This window comes from Phacochoerus africanus, chromosome 16 (assembly GCF_016906955.1).
Source record: "Phacochoerus africanus isolate WHEZ1 chromosome 16, ROS_Pafr_v1, whole genome shotgun sequence".
Lineage (NCBI taxonomy): Eukaryota > Metazoa > Chordata > Mammalia > Artiodactyla > Suidae > Phacochoerus > Phacochoerus africanus.
The window spans coordinates 42,529,530-42,545,274 of NC_062559.1; the positions used below are offsets into that span (position 1 = coordinate 42,529,530).

Here is a 15,745-nt window from a genome sequence, read left to right on the forward strand (position 1 = left end):
GAATGGCCAAAATTAAAAAGAAAACATCAAGTGTTGACAACAATGTGGCAAAGCCCCTGTGCATTGCTGGTGGAAATGTGCAATGGCAGAGCCAACTTTGGAAAACAGTTTGGCAGGATCTTGTAGAGTTAAACAGACACTTACCATACAACTCAGTAATTCCACTCCTATGTATTTATTAAAGAAAAATTAAATCACACACGTTCACATAAAGATTTATATATAAATGTTTATAGCCACTTTATTCATAATAGCCCCAAACCAGAAACAGCTCAGGGGCCCACCACTAGGAGAATGGATAACTATAGTATATTCACATACAACAGGATACTACTTAGCAAGAAAAACAACTGGTTCAAGCCACAACACTGATGCCTCTGACAGATATGCTGAGCCAAACAAGCTTGACACAAAGTACATACTGGACATTTCTGTCTAATCTACACAAAGCAGATCAATGGCTGTCCAGGCCTGAGGGCGGATGGGTGGAAACTGACTGCAAAGGGGCTTGAGGTAACTTTTAAGAAGTGATGGAACTGCCCGCATCTTGGTCGTGGTGACAGTTTCAAAGGTGTATGTGTGTATCCAAACTCATTAGATTGTATACTTATTAGTTGCTTTTAATAAGCTGAGAAAAAAATTTGGAAACACAAGAGCATTCTCATCAAGGAACTAGGCCTCTAAGAATGGAAATGTTAACAAATTCGTCTGGCTGTCCGTACTGCCATCTAGTGTGTGTAGCACTTTCACCTGCTCTCACCTTTGTTTTAGCAGCACCGACACATACCCAGGGTCTGGCACAAGGCACAAAACTGTTACCAGATGCACAGTCGAGTAAAGTCTTTCCCAATGACTTTAATAACCTAATGCCATGAAAGATCGGACACAAATGTTTATTCAAGAACCAGATCAGAAGGTGGTCAAGAGGCACAAACTCCCAGTTACAAGGTAAGTTATTATGGATGTAATGTACAACATGATTGATGCAATTAATACTGATGTATGGTAAAGGGAAGTTAAGAGAGTAAATCCTAAGAGTTTTCATCACAAGGGCCGTAGGTATTTTTTTTTATTTACTCTTACTTTGTATCTGTATGAGATAATGGATGCTCACTGAACTTGTGGTAGTCATGTGTGTATGGAAGTCAAATCCCTATGCTATGCACCTTAAACTTACACAGTGCTGTTTGTTGATTATATCTCAATAAAAACAGAAGGGAAAAGAAAAACTTAGGTTTAAGAGACCCATGTTATTTGTATGTTCGCTACACCACAGCTGATGACCAACTTCTGCTAAGAACTCTGAACCATAAGCTCCCTAAGGGCAGGAACTATCTTTTCTCCCCATCAGTGTATGCAGGGTCGCATACACTCTCTTACATCTGTCAAATGTTTGATAAGTAAGTGCAAATGAACGAACCACTTCAGTCTACTCTGCATTCTAGTTCGAGTAACTCCCACACACTCTTCTTCATGGTTTGAAGACTTCTCAAGATTACCAACATGAAGAATGAAAACACTATGAGACTATAGTTACCCACAGTTACCAAAGTGGCTTTCTTGTGATCGACGCGCGTAAAATAAAACACTATTTTTGAATTATTAACGGCTACATTTTTCGTTCCTTGCAGTCCTTGTGATTACAGCAACCTACTCAGTGACTCACTGGCAGCTGCTCCTTCAGTAGGGAGAGACAATGAGGATGAGACAGACACCCCAGTTTTTGAAAGCTGAAGGAAGAGACAAGAGCCTGAAAGCCAAAGGGCTTTTGATTTGTCAGAGCCACGTTCTGGAGGCAGAGAGGGCTTCTAGGACTCTATAAACTTTGCTGTGCAAATCAAGGATGTGACCCTGGCTGAATAAGGTAGTTTATTATATGAACCAGAGTTGGGAAGAACGCAGAAGGATATAAGAGTGGTTTTCTCATTCAAAAGGAGCCAAGAGTCCAATCAAGCAGGAAAGAGAACCGGAGGGGATGAAGCTAGAGCTTAGCTGCAGAGCTGAGACAAACTTGACACTCTCTTCCTCAAGGGCTTACACCCTGATTTGGGGATGTGAGGAAACCTAGATAAAGGCTATATACTGGTTATACAATAGGATTACATCAAAATAATCAGCTCAGATTCAGTAACAGAATAGGACCGACTCTGCCCATGTGCAGCAGCGAAATTAACTTTGAGAGACTCAGGTCTTTACAAAGCTGAAATTACAAGACTTTGGAAAATGATCACGTTAAGGATAGAGTGGAAAGTCAACCTCAGTCATCTTGGTCTGCACGTCCAATACATAGTCACTGGTCACATACGGCTCCTGAGCACCTAAAACATGGCTAGGTCTGGATACAGATGTGCTATACATACAAAATACACACCAGAGACAGAAAAACAAACAAACAAAAAATGTGAAATAGCTCACTGACAGTTTTTATACTCATCACATACTAAAATGACAATAGTTTGGATACTGAAATACCCTAGAAAGGCCTTTAGCCTTTGCAATGCTTGAGCCCCAACAAGGGTTGAACCATGTATCATTGATTTCCTTGATGGATATATCCTCTGAATCTGGACATGAATAACCTTAAATTTTGAAATGTAGTAAGATTTCAGTTTGGGGATGAGTTATTCTGAAAGGTTCATGACATAGTTACTTGATAGTTTTCTAAAATACAAATTTACATCGCTAATACTACATAGTTTGCTGTTATCCGGCTAATAAATAGGCCAATTCAAAAGCACTTAAATCTCAAACTCGTTTTGTTGGGAAGTGCTTTTTAAAACCTTATAAAATAATGAACATTGCATCCATAAGTTCATGGGAGAGAACCATGGAAATCAGGTTCTATAAGGTAGAACTTAACATGAAGGTACTTAACTGCACAAAAACTGTTTTTTACTGTATTTTATGTGGGAAACCAAATTTTAAATCATGTAGTAATATTTAGTATATATAAGCACTTTTGACATTTTAGGACAATTCCCTTCCAGGCATTAAGTTCCTATTATTCTCACAGGCCCTGCTTTGTAGAAATTCCTAGGCTAGGAAGTTCCACGTGACCAAGAGGAGCAGCTTTGAAGCAATTTGGAGAAACTGAGGAAGCCTAAGCTGACTAGATTATACTAGATTAGTGAATCTGTAGGTGCAAAACGGACTCCTTGACCTAATAATTTAATACAAGGATATCCCCAAGTTTCTGCTGCTTCTCCAGGAACTAAATATAAGTTTCCCAGGCCTCATTTTCTGTCCTTTGCTCAACAAAGATCGTGATACAGCCAGCTGCAACCCAGTTTCAGGAACTAATACACCTCTTCTGGTCCCCTCCTGTATAGCCCAATCCACCCATCCCAACTGCAGCATCCACCAGGAAAGCAGGATTCATCCTTATTGTCCGTTTCTAAAAAGACTGCTTCCAAGAGTAGCTTACTTTTGCTGTGAACATCTGAGAAGACTAGCATGATGGAAAGGGTATGGGACAAATGAGCCAAAGGGAAAACCTCGAGAATGCTTCAGAGTGTATCTTGACAACTCCCTAAGTGAATCTGGGAAAGCACGGCCTTACTCCAACAGGCAACCAAGGTTAAGTAGGAGACTGGGGGAGGGGGGTGGGGGGAGGAGTCCAACTCAGTCAACCCAGATGTCTTAACCCAGTTCAGCGCAGCTCACTCACCACGCATTCTAAGTGGTGGCCACATTTTTGTCTGGATACCTCCCAATTCTAACAGCACCCCCACCCCCTGCAGCTTTCTCACAAGTTGCCAACCATTCCTGTCTTGCTTCTCTCTCAAGGCTCTGCCTCCCATTTAAGATCCTTCATGTTGGAGTTCCCATCGTGGCACAGCAGGTTAAGGATCGGCTGTTGCCACTTCTCTGGCATGTGGCTCAGATTTGACGTCTGGCCCAGGAACTTCAATACACCATGGTTGTATCCCCCAAAATCCTTCATGTCAGAAGTAACGGTGTTATTTATCTTTGGTTCTCCAGCAGATACTTCTGGCATAATCAGCTTTCCCCAGGGAGTGATATTCTGCCCTTAAGGTTCAACCTTTCAAAGAGGTGGAAAAAGTACAACTGGGAGTTGTCTGGGTCTTTCTTACCTGTCATCCTTTACATCTAAGGGACTACAAGATGAGTTAATTCTACTCTACATTTTTAAGTTCTTCCATCTTTGCTTTCCCTAATGTTACTGCTTCAGTTTTGCTTCTCATCATCTTGCCTGAATTACTATAAATTTTCTAACAGCTCTCTCTGCAACTCTATCTAACTGTCTTCTTCCTGCTTAAAAGCCTTCGATCTAATCACTGCTTAACTCTCTGGACACAGCAATTCTCCAAGCACGTCACGCCTGGGGAATACCCATCCCAAGCCCTTATTCCACACACGTCCCTTTATCCATGTCCCCTAGAGCTATGACCTTTTTGTTCTTACAGACGACGTTTAGACATTCTCTTGCCTAGTCTGAGTTTACTGACCCTCTCACTACCTCCACAACACCTCTGTGTGTGTGGCTATCACAGCATTTACTATTCCTTATTATATGCTTCTTTACTTATTTGCTTCACCCACTAAAGATTAAATTCCTATAGGTAAGCTATCCTTGATTTCTATATTCTTGGCTTCCTGACAGTCCGCAGAACCAAGCAGCACTGAATATAAAATTTCTGAAATAAATCTCTAGATTTTTGCGAGAGAAGATCAGGATCCACAGTATCCTCTGTAATTCTCAGGTTTCTTAAATAGACCAGTTAAGGCCTATGAGTTATTCCTATACCTCATGACTGAAGAAAATAATAAAAATTACTTACTCATTCATAGATGGGCACAAATACATTTTATCATCTATAAAAACTACTAACATTATTACTAAGTGCTTAGTCTGTGTCTGGTGCATATACATACCTTCCCATTTAATCCTCATGGCAACCCTGAGGTAGGCAGTAGTACCACCTCTTTTTACAGGCAAAAGCGAGGCACAGAGAAGTGAAGTATCTCACCCGGTGTCACAGAGATGGCAAAACTAGGCAATCTGGCTCCAGAACCCAGGTTCATAACCACAATACTACAAAATTCATTACCTCTTTCATCAGGAAAATTGTTCTTCAAAAGAGCAATTACTCTCCTTTGAAAAACAGCATCTTATTAAAATCAGTCTAAATTTAAAACGTTATGACTGTGCACTGAAAGACCAACCCACTCCCAAATTCAATAACTATTCAATCAAATTGCAATTACAAATTTACCAAATAGGTTTTACATTATAAATTTCCAAGTGCATCTTTTCTTATGGTTGTGGTAATAACGACAGACTTCTCTGTCCATTACCATTACAGAGAGTCACTTCTTAAACTATTACAGAATTTTAACTCATATTTTTAGATTCAATTTTGTGGTAATGGGTGAAGAAACTGTGACATCAATTAATTCATGGTAACCTTTCAACTTTAGACAATTGTTTTATTGTAATGTACAATCAACACTTAAACATTTAAACATAAATTTCCTTAAAAGCATTCTTTTCTTATTTTCTACCTCTAAATAATGGGATAATTTGGCAAGATCATTTGGAAGTTTTATTTATTAAAATAATAATGAATTGTTCCATTTTGGTTTAGAACATACTAATACAACTTGTTTCTGATACATTTTCTCTATTTCTTGTGATTGATGCTTTTGATACTTAACAGGAAAATGCCTTCTAACAGAGGAAATTAAGTATTAATGGAAGAGTTGAAGAAACCATGGATAGAGCAATAGAGGTAAATATCTCTTTTTACCATGATTTTCAAATAAGGGAACTCATATAGTCACTGCAAAGCAATAAAATGTAATGGATTGCTGTAATAATAAAGATCAATAATATCATCATCAAATTCCAAAATCTCTTTTGTGTATCTCTATAGGGTCTGCTAACTGTATTACATGCACACAGATGCTCAAAATGCTTTTGACTTACAATGACACCTTTTCAAGATGCTGGCACCAGGTTCACTGGTAACAGGGTACTGACAGAACTCTAAGTTTATAAATATAAATTATCAATACTTACGATCTCAGCATACCAAATGAAAATGGAAGTCATGAGAATTTAGTAATAGAAGAAGTCAGTCATTTATGATTCTAAGACCTGGGAACCTGACAGGTGCCTCACAGAGTCAAGAAGAATGATGGTGGTCAACACTGTAACATCACTTTTTAAAATTTCATCTATTACTGGAATGTGAGTTAATGCCATGCTGCTTTTCGCCTCTCTATAAACAAGGAACCAACAATCAATCTATCCTATTATTAGCCATTGGTCTAAAATTTATGATAGCTTAAGTATCTGAAGATATGCCAACTCTCCTAAGTAGAGTGATGTTGCACTTTCAACTAAAACTAAACTTTGTCATATCCGGTTTTCTTTGATGCCTCGTACTTTCCATGGAGAATCAGGTAACTTGGAAGACGAGGTATTTCCCATTCAGTACAGGAATTCTGTGATTTGAAAAGAACATTCGGTTTCCCATCTTAAGCATAGCACTCGCTGCACATGGTACTCAAAGTACTGTCTGTATAAGTTGCTACCAAAAAAGTTTTACCAGCTATTCCTGAATAAGGATCACTACTAGGAGTATACCAAGTAGCAATTTCCTATAAAGTAAACCAAGTAACAATTTACTTTCAGAATGAAAAGATCTGAAGAAAAGTGGCCAGTAACACAGATAATGTAACTACAATGCTTTACCATACAGCAAAGAAAAAATCAGAAGTTACATACTTCAGAAATAAAGGCGAATGGGCCAAAGACAAAATATTGGCATGCTAAAATGTTTTAACTTGGAAAATATCTGTACAAGAACAAGGAACATTTTGCATTTAACTACCCATTGTCAGTATGTATGGAGTTCACCTCAGGATAAATCAAAGTTCAAGAAAATGGCTCTAATGAACTAGGAAACTTCCTGCAACTAACAAACTGTACTCATATTTAATAGCAATATTTACCTCTGTGTCGTTTTACAAAATTCCTAATAATCTGATTTATGTGGAAATTTCCTCTTTGAAAGTATAAGATTACTGGATATTATTATCAATGCATAATGTAGATGTCAATCTGATAAGTTCAATTATTCCTGAATTTTAAAAAAGAAGTTCATGCTTTGTTCAAATGTAGCTTATTGTTAGGAAATTTTCCTTCTTCAACTCTCCAAGTTAGTAAATAAAATTAGATACTATTTACACATTAAATTTACAGGCTTTTTTCATTTAAAGGAATATCCCCGGGTCTTGCTACATATTAAACAATTGCTCTTAAACTTCACCATACCCAAATTTAGAAGGCAAAACAAGCTTTGAAAAAAATCTGGTATTTTCATTAACTAATTTAAACTGAAATCTTTTCAAAATACAGACTGCAAATGTGCTCCTCAGGCATTTGAGGACTACACTGTTTAGTAGGAGAAAACTGAAATAATTGTAAATAACATTTAAATGAAACAGAAGACTTGCACTAAGAAACCAAAATCTAAACACTATGCAGCGGATAACAACCTGACTTTTTAGTTGTTCTGGCTACCACAAAAAAAAAAAAAAAATCAGTCATAGAAAACGCTATTTATATTTCAATCAAAACACCACTTTTAAAACACAATCTATATCTGATTTATAACCAGACCTGGAAAACACAGATTAAGACTATTCTTAGTCTATTTCTCTGGGAAGGAGCCAGAAGAAGACAGAATAATTGTACTCTTATACGTTCTTACACTCTCTTATACATTCTGGGGGGGGGGGGGGAGCCAGATTAACATAAAATGAGTCAAAATTGGCAATAAAAAATCCATTATGAAGAAAAGGGTGGCCCTCAAGGAAATCTATATACCCAACTGCGATCTTATTTGAAAACAAGTATTTACAAAGATTCTAGAAAACTATTACCTAGGCTTTCAATCTTTATTTGTCTTCATAATATTCAGTTGTCAGTAATTTCAGCTATGCATTTAAATATCTTGGGTAACCTGATGTCCTATGTTACACTGTTCAATGTCTGTATATAAATTTACAAACATTACAAGTGATACTATGTGTAATATTACTTATGATATTTTTTCAGAATAGTAATTTTAAGTAAAAACTGGAGTATCTAGGCTTTATGAATCTTTTGACTTCAATTTCTAAATTCTTCTTTTTAGGAAGTAATTGATGGAGACTCAATTTTAAAGTAGAAAAAAAGAATAAAGCCAACTTCTTTAAATTTTAACCAAAAAAAAAAAACGACTTTTATAAGCAGATTTAAGTAAATACTGTTCTAGACAAATAATCAAGCAGCACTTGACACGGACAAACACTGAACTTCCTTTTAAACCACAGGAGCTTCTACTGCAGAAACCGCAGCACAGAACCTCATGCAAAGAGAGGCTAAGTGAACGAGACTCTGAGAGTATGATACAGGTTAAAGAAGGAAAACTAACTCAGGCCAATCAACTTTAGAAGATAATGAGTCAAGTTATATCGGAAAATCAACTTCCGAGAGAGTATCAAAAGTTTACTACCACAACTATAGCAAATCTTTTCCTTTAAGAATGGAAGCCAACAAAATAATTCTTAGAATTAGAAAAGGAGAAACAAAATGAATTATTCACATTCCAAGAGGTTTCTTCCGTGTGCGTGTGTGAATGTTCGTGTAATGTGTGAGCAGAGCTTAGAAAATTGAAAACATGAACTAAGATACATTCATATTAAGATTTCACGACAACAGAAAAAATTAAGAAAAGAATATTTTCCTTGAGGAAAGAATATTTTCTGTAACTGGTTAAGAAAGCACCTATGAAACTGTGCTGTTGGCTGTCACAATGAAGGTTTTGGATTCTTCTATCAATTGCAGCATAACAAAAGGCATTTCACAGCATTAACTTTAGGAAAAATGTTATCTGGTCTAGAATCACACAGAAAGCCATTAAAAACTCTTCTAATTGTTTAAAATACACAAATTTCTACGGGTAGCAGCGGTTGCTCCTCTACCTCCCCTTTAAAAAAATGAATCAGAAGCAATAAAGTAGGGAAAAAATTTGAGAAGGATTAAGAATAGCAGCAGTAAACAGAAAAGCAATACTTAAAGATATTAAAGAAAGCTTAAGATAAGGAAACAGTACTGTGCAACTTTCAATTATACTTAGTAAAGTGCACTGCTTTAATTGTTCACTGATAACATTTTCCCTATGTTGGAAACACAAAATCTATTTATTGGTGTCTTCGATATTAAAAAAAAAACAACAAAAAAAAACCCCTCACTATTACAGCCCTGAGAGCTCTCTTCCAGTATTTTTTAACCATTCAGATATATTTTGTGGGAATATTTATTCGCATAGTTTTGCTTAATACATTTCTTTCTACACAGACTGAATTTAAAAGTCTCCAACATTTTCAATTACAGTAATAACATTAATAAATTATAAATTAACAAAATCTTCATGTTTGCTTTAAAAAATCATTTATCAAATGCTAACATCCAGATTATCTGGAAAATTAAAGATGCAAATTGCTATAAATCTGGCATCCCAATTAAATTCTGATTTTTAAAAGTATATAAAAATGCCCCTCAAATTATTCCAAGTTCCACTCAAGAAATTTTATTTTACCCTTTTCATAAGTTATTAAGTTTACAACCTGCTAAACATTTTACCCAAATGTGGGAAAATTGCCTAGAGATGCAAAGCACAATAAAATAATTACATTAAAAGAACAAACAAACATACCCGTTAAAACAAAGTTACTATAGCTGGCAGCACTTAAAACTGGTGATTTTTTTTTTTTTAAGTTGCATAGCTGCAAGATGATTCATTGCTGATTAACTGTTGAACAGTTTTATTTAAAAGAAAATAATATATTTAAGAAATTGCAATTCAGTAGATAATCCTAGATTTAATCAATTAAAATATAAGTAGGTAACGTGATTTTCACTCTTTGGACTGCATTCTGATAATGTTAAACCTTTAATTTAAAATATTAACATACTTTAGCTTTCCTATGTAGAAGTCTGTTTTCCACTCTTGGAAAAAAAAAAAAATTGAAGAACTTGAGATCATTGTCTACATTCAGAGAATGTTTTACTGCTTGATTACATTTCTTGGTGTCACATTTAAAACTTTAGTTTTAAAGAAGTAAACTATGTGGTGTTCAATTTCAGAACAGATGAATGCAGGAACATCATGTTGGGGAAAATAAAGGGACCCCAAAGTGAAAACCAAAACAAATCAAACACAGCTAGTTGCACAGTTCAAGAGAACTTAATAAAAAGTAAATCAACTTTTAAATCAGTTAACTTTGGCGTCTGAATACAAAATGTTCATCAGTATTACCTATGTGGATGACTATTAAGGGATATGCAGCATTTTCAAAATCCCTGTGTGTCCTTTATATGCATGTTTGGTACACTGAGTTCTGTGGCAACTGTCCTCTCGAGTGGGATTTTTTTTTTCCTGTATGATTGTCCATCTCTGCATATTGAGTTTCACAGAACTTAGATTTCTGGCTGAGTGTGCCTGCATTTTTGTTTTTGCTTTTCCAGAGACAGATCTTCATATCCTCTCAGTTTTTCAAGCATCTTGAAAAGACAAGGAAACCTGTGCAAAAGTGGATACATTTAATTTAAACAGTGATCCGTAACAGCAACACAAATCAAAATACAACGTCCACTACTCCCTGAACATTGCTTTAGACGGTAAATTTTCATACACTTACTTAGTATTCTAAAAACTCATAAAATTTGTGTTCTGCTAAAAAACCAAATCAATGACACAGCAGGATCAATTAAAGCTTAAAACTGTCACAAAAAAATAGCCACTGCACAGCCTTCCTCCCCACAATAGAAACTATACCAGAGAGCAGAACACACACACACACACACACACACACACACACCCCTCAGTGAATAAATCAATGAATAAAAATGGTGGCTGAGAATATCTAACTCACATTAACAGTTTAAAAAGCAAATAAAACAACAAAAAAGGGAGAATTACCTATAAAACAGGAAGCTAAATGCTTAATCTGAAGGGTGCTCAGGGCAAGATCTATTTACTTCAAACCATTCATCTATGCAGCTAGAAAAGAAAAAACAATCAGAAAATTGAAACACTTATGTTTAATTGTTTATATCATGACAGCCATGATTAAAATGCTCACTTTTGACATTAATATCTCGGCAGGAAAAGTCAATATTTTAAATGATCATATTTGGCATACATAGGTAACAAAAAGGATATGTTTATTACATTTTGATTATTCTAAACAGTTAAGGAAATAAATGTTTGCAAAATTAAGCTATAAAGTACTTTAAAGTTTAAAACACAACAACCATTCCCAAAAGAGGACCTAAGGAACCAACACTACCATTTTTCAAAATTAAATGACAAATCTGGATAGATACTTCTCTCTTCAAGACAGTTATTCATTTATGAAAATATCAACCAGTTCATGCCACAGATCAAGCTTTTAAATTTTAATTCTTGACAATAGTGCACTGCATGTTAAAAGGCCGTATTTATATGTGATATGAGTACTGAAAACTTATTTTATTTCTAACCCTTCCTTCCTATAGTACATATGCATATACAAATAAATATATCATCATCCATTTATAAAGTATCTCATGATTTTATAAAAAGTTAAATATTAGGGTGCATATTTAATTATCATTATAGCTCTGCACTGTCCAAGGCAGTAAGCCACATGCCACATATGCTATTTAAATTTTAATTCATTAAAATTAAACAAAAGGGAGTTCCCATTGTGACTCAGTGGTTAATGAACTCGACCAGTATCCATGAGGACGCGGGTTCAATCCCTGACCTCACTCAATGGGTTAAGGATCCGGTGTTGCCATGAGCTGTGGTGTAGGTCGCAGACATGGCTCGGATCCTGGATTGCTGTGACTGTGGCTGGCAGCTATAGCTCCAATTTGACCCCTAGCCTGGGAACTTCCATATGCCACAGGTGCGGCCCTAAAAAGCAAACAAAAACAAAAGACAGTGAATGATATTATCAATGTATTGAAAAATAAAATAAAAATGCAGTTTCTCAGTCATGCAAGCCATGTTTTGAAAGCTCAACATCCACATGGCTAGTGGCTGCTCTACTAGGCAGCACAGATACAGAACACTTCCCCACTGTAGGAAGTTCTAAAGATAAACCCAAGGCCTTAAGAAGGTTAAGTAACTTGCCTAACAGCTAGGAAAGTACCTGAGCAGAATTTAAACTGTCCAATATTCCCACTGTTGATGCATGTCAAATTTGCATGTCACAAAGTTAGAAGACTTGGCTAATATGTTGAAGGGCAAAATTAATATTTATCATTCTCATATCCTGACAGGATAGTTTGGTAGGTAAAATTGATGGATAAATTTAAAAGGAAAAGAGATCAAAAAAGATCTCATGCACATGATATTCTTTCAAATATCTGAAATAATTTCTGTGCCCATTAAGAATTCTGCTGTCTAAATAAACAGGCCAAATTTGCCTTATGACACTGTTTTCAGCCTGCTCGCAAACCTATAGGATTACCTGGTCTACAAGAGTACCTTTCACCACGAAGCACTGAGAGCCGAACGAAATCCTCCAGATGTGTGAACAATTCCCAGTGCGAGTGAACAGTGCCTCTGCAACCTCTACTTCTCATTTTACAATTGTGTGATTTCACTTCATCTTGACAGAGTAACTACTCAAAAATCCCAGGTCCTTCTTACATAAATTGCTCTGTCAACCCACGTTATTTAAAACATTATTATTTCCCTTTCCCACCTCCAGCAGGAAATCTCTCCGGATTTTTGGTGCTTTTCATTTTTAGGCCTCTTCTTACTCTATAACTTTTTGTGTGTATTCCAAAACAACACGTGGCTTCTATATTTTAAATTTTATTTGAATGCTACCATGAAGTATGCTTTTTTCCTAATAGTTTTTTTCAGTAGATTTGAGTTTTGCAATTGTTAATAAAAAGGATCTAATTTTAAGATCTTCACTGTGTATAGTGTTCTACATATAAGCACATTGGAATTTCTTTTACTGATGGGCACTTTCAGTTAGGCTATGAAAACTTCTGTACATCTCTGAGCAGTCTGACTCAAAGGCTGGTCCTCCCAATGCTAATCCATAGCCACTTATTACCAGTTCTTTAAACACACTGCTTTGATTGGCTTTAAAAAAAAATAAACACACTACTTTGATTAGCTTAAAAAAAAATCACTGCAAGACTTTCTCGATGAAGACAGCCTTGTACTGATTAATATTCTGGCACAAGATCTTTGATCTCACATTGTATCTGCACACTTAGCAGTAGTTTAAGGACTGTCATGGAGCAAGATCAGGAATTCCTAACTACAGGATATGCACAGCACACAGGTAATACAGAGCTATCTGCAAAGTATGCCAACTCATATTTGTGTGCTTACTGGTCACTTGACGTTCCTTTTTGTAAATTGGTTGTTAACAATTTTTGCCAGTTTTTCTATTTTGATTTGTCTTTTTAAAAAATAGATTTATAGAAGTTATTACCCAGATATTTCAGCTATAACAAACATGTTTTCGATGAATCTTGCTTCCTACAAAACTGTGCACTAAAAACAACAGGACTTAAGAGAAAAAAAACAGGTTAAAGGCAGACCACTCAAATAATACAACCTTGTAATCAGAACAAAGATGTGTTCATTCTAAATAAGAAAAATAGCTCTGTAAACAGGACTTTTTTTTAAGGGTCAGGTTAGCTTAATGTAAGGAGGATTAAAGGAAGGGTTGATACTGTTGGATACAGAGACAAAGGGCAATGCACAGAATTTAAGAACTATGAGGTAAGCAAGCATTTCCAAAATAAATCCCAAGGCTTAACTGAATTGGGTGTGAGAACATTCAGTGAATGGATATCCTTATAGTTAATGTCTTCTTCCATGACTTGTTTCCTCATCTGCTTTTTTTGATGGAGTAAAACATTAACATGCTAAAAAACATTATATATGATCCAGTATGATCACGTCATTATGTTGTCACCATATAACCATTTCCCAATTCTAATGAGTAAATTGCATTACAAAAATTTGCTGAAGGAAAGCACTGTTTCAGATATCAAAACTTTGTTGTTATATCTATTGAAAACCATTCTGTCTGTGGTCTCATTTTTTACTTTTTCACAGTATCACGATGAAAAAAAAGTTTTAAATTGTAAAAGTAGTCAAATGATCAACTTTTAAGTTTTTATGGGGGGTTGTTTTAGTCCCCCCCCCCAATAATTCCTTACTATGAAGTTAAGAACACTCTCCATATTCTTTCCAACAATTCAGATTGTGGTTTCCATGAGCAGATATTAGTCAATATGGAGTTAATTCTTCTTTCAAATATAAAACAGGGATTCTAGTTCTTTTTTTTTTTTCCCGGGATTCTATTACTTTTTCATGTCAATGATTCCAGTGCCATTCGCTGAATAATTCATTCTTATTTTTACTACACTGTAATACCAACTTTGGGAAACCAATTTTTCTATTCATTCGTTAAACAAACACTTATACAGCATCTATTATGTGCCAGCACTTTCTAAAAGTAACTCATTTAAAACTTATGAAGTTCTATGAAGTTGGTACTCTTGCCTCATTTTACAGATAAGAGAGAGAAAAGTTATATAACTTGATTAAGATCACACAGTGAAATAGCAGCAGGGCTGGGATTCGAATCTGAGGCTTGACTCCCAACAGGCTGTGCTTTTAACCTCCAGGCTGTCCATATATGCTGTCTCTCCACACACGTATGAGTGCTGTGGCCTCTCCTCATCCCCACTGATTTGGATAGAACAAGGACCTCCCAGCATGCTTTTCTTCTTTATGAGAGACTCAGCTGTTCTTGGCCCTTTGTTCTTTTGTCTACATGTATTTAGGAATCACCTTGTCAAGATACATGAACAAACTAGTTGACATTTGATTGGGGTAGTATTAACTATTTAGATTTAGGATAACATGACCTCTCTATGACACTGAGTTTCCCTATCCACAAAATAGTATGCCTCCATATTTATTTTAGACCTTCTATAATATCTTCCAATAAAGTTTTAAAGTCTTGAATACCTTTTGTAGGATTTATTCTTCTTTTTTTTTTCCTGGCTACACCTGAGGCATGTGAAAGTTACCAGGCCAGGGATCAAACCTGTGCCATAACCAGAGCCACAGCAGTGACAATGCTGGATCCTTAACCTGCTGAGCCACAAGGGAACTCATACAGGATTTATTCTTAAATATACCTTATTCCTGTTGTAGTTTCTGTTGTTGTTAATATTATTATTCTTAAAAAAAGGTATATTTTTCTAACTAGGATATGAATGCAACTGATTTTAATATGTTGATCTCATATCTGGCAATCTGGCTAAATTCCTGTTAACTTTAATAATTACCTAATATTTATTGTCTTTAAGTTATTGATAATAAATACAGAATTTATTAAGTGAATATAGTCTTGCTCCCTTGTCAACATGGTGCATTATGACATATAAATTTTCTATTCTTTTTTTTATTACTCAAATGAATTTTTCCCATCTGTAGTTCTATAATGATCATAACAGTCTGATTTCACAGGATTTCCATCCCACAGCCCAAGCACATCCCCCCACCCCCCAAACTGTCTCCTCCAGAGACCATAAGTTTTTCAAAGTCTGTGAGTCAGCATCTGTTCTGCAAAGAAGTTTGTGTCCTTTTTTCAGATTCCACATGTCAGTGAAAGCATTTGATGTTGGTGTCTC

The 15,745-nt window shown here is 35.7% G+C and overlaps 1 protein-coding gene across 1 annotated transcript in view; it reads right to left on the minus strand.

The window, feature by feature from the left end:
* Positions 1–215: 215 nt before the first annotated feature.
* The window catches only part of ZNRF2 (zinc and ring finger 2), a 107,781-nt gene continuing 92,251 nt past the window's right edge, over positions 216–15,745 (minus strand). Inside the window, exons 4-5 of the mRNA XM_047762895.1 lie at positions 10,998–11,078; positions 216–10,598 (exon numbers count right to left, since the gene is read on the minus strand). Of these exons, the coding sequence (XP_047618851.1) occupies positions 11,021–11,078 (58 nt within the window). The 3' untranslated portion in view covers positions 216–10,598; positions 10,998–11,020. The remainder of the gene's footprint in view (positions 10,599–10,997; positions 11,079–15,745) is intronic.